Source organism: Scatophagus argus, chromosome 2 (genome assembly GCF_020382885.2).
Source record: "Scatophagus argus isolate fScaArg1 chromosome 2, fScaArg1.pri, whole genome shotgun sequence".
Classification (NCBI taxonomy): domain Eukaryota; kingdom Metazoa; phylum Chordata; class Actinopteri; family Scatophagidae; genus Scatophagus; species Scatophagus argus.
This window is the reverse complement of record NC_058494.1, coordinates 20,402,919-20,407,897: the sequence shown is the minus strand read 5'-3', so window position 1 is coordinate 20,407,897 and position 4,979 is coordinate 20,402,919. Positions and strand designations below refer to the sequence as shown.

Sequence of the window (4,979 nt, the reverse complement as noted above, 5' to 3'; positions counted from 1 at the left end):
TTTGATTTGTTACTCCAAGTTAATACTAATATCTAAAGTTTGTGCATTACTGTTTACATGTTGAAGTTTTTAAATATGTAATTACAGATAAAACTGAAAGAGACTGTCACTTTTACGCCATTTTTTTTAATTTACCAAAACAGGAAGACATTTTTTTGATTTGTTACATACAAATTACGTGGTGTTTGTGGTTACAAGCACAAAATGATCAAAACACAAATTAGAGCATATTAGCAGGGCTCAACGCAAAACACATCTCAATTATGGTTCTTAACTCAATAAAAGTACAGGTCTTCACTGACTCATATTTTCAATGCACCTGCTTATAATTTATTGGATGGTAACTGTAGATGGCACTTTATACAGGCCTTACAAAAAATAAAAATCCAGCTGCATGGAAAAGATGCAGCTACTTCATATGATGTAGGGCATTTTGTGGGTTTCCATATTGTCTTTAGAGCTTCAGACAAAATGCCACTTTTCCACTGTGCAAAAAAAGATTTAGAATTACACAGAAAAATGAGTATTGAAACAAATACACCATATTTAGTCCACATTTAGTGCAGGTAGGTCAATATTTACTTACCCTCTGGAGACACAGGATGTGCACTGCCAAATTCAGGGGCCTAGAGTTTCAAATGTTAAATATGACAATTAGTTAACCAAACCTAAGTCTACAACAGTGTCATATTCTATTATCTATTATTTTCACAGCATTATGTGGAAGTTCTCACCGATTGGATCACATCTCTGCTCTCATCTGCACTACATTTGAAAGGACTTTCACAGCAGGAAATATTTTTGCTAAACAAAAAAAAAAAAAAGAAAAAGAAAAAGTAGTGGTGTTCATTACATGTACATCATTCACATTCACATGGCTGGAGTTTCACCTCCACCAACTTACCATACGATTCCTCCACTATTTGTCTGCCTCTGCACTAGTGCCCTCCAGTGCTCATGGGTGGACCTAATAATTTCAACTGCAAAGTCCTTTAAAAAGGACAAAGAACACAAGAGAAGAAAATATTAGGGAGCAGTTAATTTGAACCCATTCAGCTTTAGCCATTAAAACTGCAATGGACTGGGACACCTTATACACAAAGGAGTCTTATCTGTCTTATCTTATCTATCTGTTGTATTTGTTGCTAGAAAGGTTTCAGTACCTTGTCTCTGAATTGTCCATTGAATCCAAATTGGTTCTCAGGCTTTCCATCAGGCACCTTATATTTCCTAAACCAGTCGACAGTGGCCTCTAAATGACCAGGCCGGCTCTTGCGGACATCCTCTATGTCTGAGGAAATATGGTGAACAGCATAAGAACAGAAGACAACTTTGCACCTTATTTATCATAGTTTGAATCAGATGTGAGTCTCGAGTCTATTTTTTTGCCCACGTCCCATCAAAACAACACTGAGCAAATGTTGCAGCTGATGTAAAAAAAAAAAAAAAACACATGCAGTGTTTTGGAATGAAACATGTTGACACCAGAAGCTCCACAGATAAGTTCTAGGTTAGTGTTTTATCTGCACAGAGTCAGGCTGAAGTTACTGTCTGAGCCAACAAACTTCAAGGATTTCTGCAAATATTTCTTTCCAATTTCAACCACTTGAATCTGAACTGGGCAATGCAGGTATGTCAATAACCTTATTTACAGTACGTGCTTAAAACAGATCTAACAAGTTATGAAGTTTTGGTTGGGAAGCTTCCTATCTGACACTTGAATCTTTAGACATTACATTTATTCCCAATTCCAGATGAAATCTTAATTGACATGACTCAGGGTCGTGCCAGGTTTCCTGGACTAAACTTCCTCAGGGTGGAGAAAGGATCAGGGTAAAGCAGATTCTAAATGATGATAGCTGATCTGGGGAAAATACTCACTATCTAGGATTTTAGCATCTGGGTCCTCAGTATTGATAGCAATGACCTTCCAGTCCATTTCTCCCTCATCGATCATGGCCAAGATGCCAAGCACTTTCACTTGGATCACCTGACCTGGATGGCACACCTGAGGAACAGATCGACAGATGAATAAATAGTGAAATCAATCAACCACAAAATTATCTTTGAAAAGTGTTTATAAAGTGAGCAAAAGATCCTATAATTAAATAAGTTATATATACTCCTCTAGAGTCTTACTTTGGTACCGATCTCACAAACATCAATGGGATCATTATCGCCACAACACTTTGTTTCCTTGTCGGTGTGGTCTGGATCCTCCCATGTCTTTTCCAAAGAACAGTTCAAAAACATGTAAGAAATCAAAACTGCTGTGCAAATATTTCAATTAACTACTTAAATAAATACAAAATAATTATAAATGCTCTCATGGATCTAAAGACACTAGACTAAATTGTACTAAAAAAATAAAACAAAATTCATTATTGGGCATTACAATTAAAGTATTATCCCTTAATCACTGACTAGAATCAAAATCAATACAGTATGAGGATTATGGACATGTACACAAAACATTTAAAAAATGTCTTAAGTTGTGATGTAATCTGGACCCTTCATGCTGTGCATTTTTCTCACCTGTGGGAGTGCCCCATAATTCCAAATGTAACCTTTATGGGGAAATATGTTGGCAACGTACCGGAGCTTTCCTTTCTTTACATCCTGTTTGATTGGGTTCAGCGGTTCCTTGGTTGCAATCTGGAAATTGAAGCACTATTGAAGGTGTATGCAGGTGTGTGTATTTATGTTTGAGTTAAAGAATACTTGATTTCTCTTATGTCACCAACGCAAAGCCTCAGCTTCTGGCTACTGCTGTTCTAGCTAGCTAAATAACTGTAGCTTGAGGCTACTGCTATGCTAACTACTGTATGCTATGCTAACTATTGTATGCTACGCTAAGAAAAAAGCTATTAACTGAAGACTTTTTAATGAGCACTTCATTTCTTGGTAAGTTACGCACAGCTGTATATTGTTAGTTCCATCTGGTATCATCAATTTAGGTGCTCATCAAATAATTGATAAAACTGTTTCAGGCTACTGCTATGCTACATTCTTAATTCTTAATCATTCAGTCTATTATTACTGAGTGAAAACTGACATACCCCTTCATACGTACCTGTAGTGTTAACACATTTTTTTTAGTACTGTGTACTGTATTAATAGTACTTTTTTTTAATGTGAGATACTGTACCTCATATAGCCTTCTTACCTCCATTTTAGCATTTGACCATCGAGGTACCTCCACAACCATGTTGAAGACCAACTGAAAGTACAGAAGAAAGTGATATACAGCATATGCTAGGGTGAGTATTTCCAGGTGGTAAAACCAACAAAAAAATAATGGAATTTGAAAATACCTCATTCTCATTCTTCTTGGGCTTTTTAGCTGGCACATCATTTTCCTGTTAAATGAAAATCAGTGACTTCCTGGTTTGAATGTTATGTTTACGGCTCCATTTAGCTGTTGAAACATATAAACTGTAAGGAAATGGAAATTGAAAACTCTGCTGTCAAAGAGTTACCTGTTCTGTTTCTGCAATAAGTGGGATGTCATGGAATGGTGAAATGTATTTTCCTTCAGAAGTTTCTAAGACAAAAAAAAAACCAAAACAATGTATACGTATGTATAAACAAACATCAGGATCATCATCATGAAATTTCATATGTATGGTCCATATAGTATAGATGGTCAAGTTAGGCAAAGGTCTTCATAGCAGACAACACATAACAAACAAAATGCTATCCTAAACCTTTCCTTCTGTAAGTGTAGTTGCTTGGGTAACTGTGAAACATTTTTTCTACATCTGTGTGGCCTGAAAACAAGCATCAGAAATTAACTCAGGGTCCTCTCACAAGCTTCTTCCAAGACTTTGAGTTGCATCTTACTGTCTTCCTGTGTGATTGAGTTTTCATTACCAATAACTGTGTATCTCCATGACAAGTGGGCAACTTTCATCCACTAAGGGAGGCAATGAAAAGCTCCGGAAAAAGTCGGTAAGTGGACCTTGGGTGACGATTTTATTTATTTCTGTAACATTCAGTTTCATAGTTTCACATTTCTTATAGATCAGTACTCTCGGTTACAAACTGTATCTCCAGTTAAGTCAGCATTAGATTAAATCAACTTACTGTTGATTGATTGCCTGAACTGAACATAAGCTATTACTAATGTTCCCCATGTTTTCATTTGCGGTCAAAACCAAAATACAGTCACATCACCTACAACGAAAACAGAGTGTAATATTTTATTAGGTTAATTTTGATCAGGTATTTTAACATTACAACCACCATTTGTTAAGTAAGACTACATAATAATGAATGAAATGTGTCAGTTAGTTCATTATGATAGATAAAGTAACGAATATCTGCATCCGTTGTCATGAGTTTAACTTCATCTAATATGCGGGGCTGAATTTTAACACTGCTGATGAGAAAACACATTTTTATTTTTTTTTCCTTGTAGTTTGGCCGCGTGACCGCCCCAACAGGAAGTAGAGCCACGTGAACGTTTACAGTGAAACATCTTCCTTTCTTTCTGCTCACGAACCGTTTCAGCCTACTGGCAACTTGATGCTAACACTGGTGGGATTTTGGCTAGACGGCTAAATGCTGCAGACGACCGCTACATGGACGCCACAGGACGTGAGGCGCTTGCAACTCTACGGTCAAACGTTTACCTTGACACCTGAAGGTCAAGCTGTGGTTACCTGTCAGACACCAGACACCGGAACTAAGCCGAGCTGAACCATGCGCGCCCCCCGAAATGCAGGGGTTCACGCATGGTTTCCTCAACGGCGGTGATGAGTGACTTACTAAAGTAAATCCGGTAGTCAGGAGAATTGGGGTGTCCTCTCTCCTCCGTTTGATAGTGCATCGTTTTGCTCAGATTATACAGATGAGGCACCGCTGCTGCTTGTGTGACCAGTTTGTGTGGAGAGCGGAAAACTGTCACCATGCGGCCGAGCGAGCAGCGCAGAAGCAGCGGTCTCATTATATACACTTGTTCGCCCCTCGGTTCCTGC

At 37.9% G+C, this 4,979-nt stretch overlaps 1 protein-coding gene across 1 annotated transcript; it reads right to left on the bottom strand.

The window, feature by feature from the left end:
- Positions 1-110: 110 nt before the first annotated feature.
- On the bottom strand, positions 111-4,948 carry ppa2 (inorganic pyrophosphatase 2). The gene is made up of 12 exons (XM_046416995.1): positions 4,771-4,948; positions 3,480-3,544; positions 3,315-3,359; positions 3,167-3,220; positions 2,536-2,655; positions 2,140-2,226; positions 1,882-2,008; positions 1,164-1,291; positions 905-990; positions 735-804; positions 587-626; positions 111-485 (listed from the first exon to the last, which is right to left on the bottom strand). Exons 1-12 carry the CDS (start codon positions 4,946-4,948, stop codon positions 463-465), a joined length of 1,023 nt encoding a protein of 340 aa, XP_046272951.1. The 3' UTR covers positions 111-462.
- Between the last annotated feature and the right edge of the window lie 31 nt (positions 4,949-4,979).

Coding starts and splice junctions, on each gene's coding strand:
- ppa2 (XM_046416995.1), bottom strand. CDS start 4,948: ATGAGACCGCTGCTTCTGCGCTGCTCGCTCGGCCGCATGGTGACAGTT. Junction 3,221..3,314: donor CCAAGAAGAATGAGAATGAG/GTATTTTCAAAT, acceptor CTGTACTTTCAG/TTGGTCTTCAACATGGTTGT. Junction 2,009..2,139: donor TTTGTGAGATCGGTACCAAA/GTAAGACTCTAG, acceptor TCTGTTCCTCAG/GTGTGCCATCCAGGTCAGGT.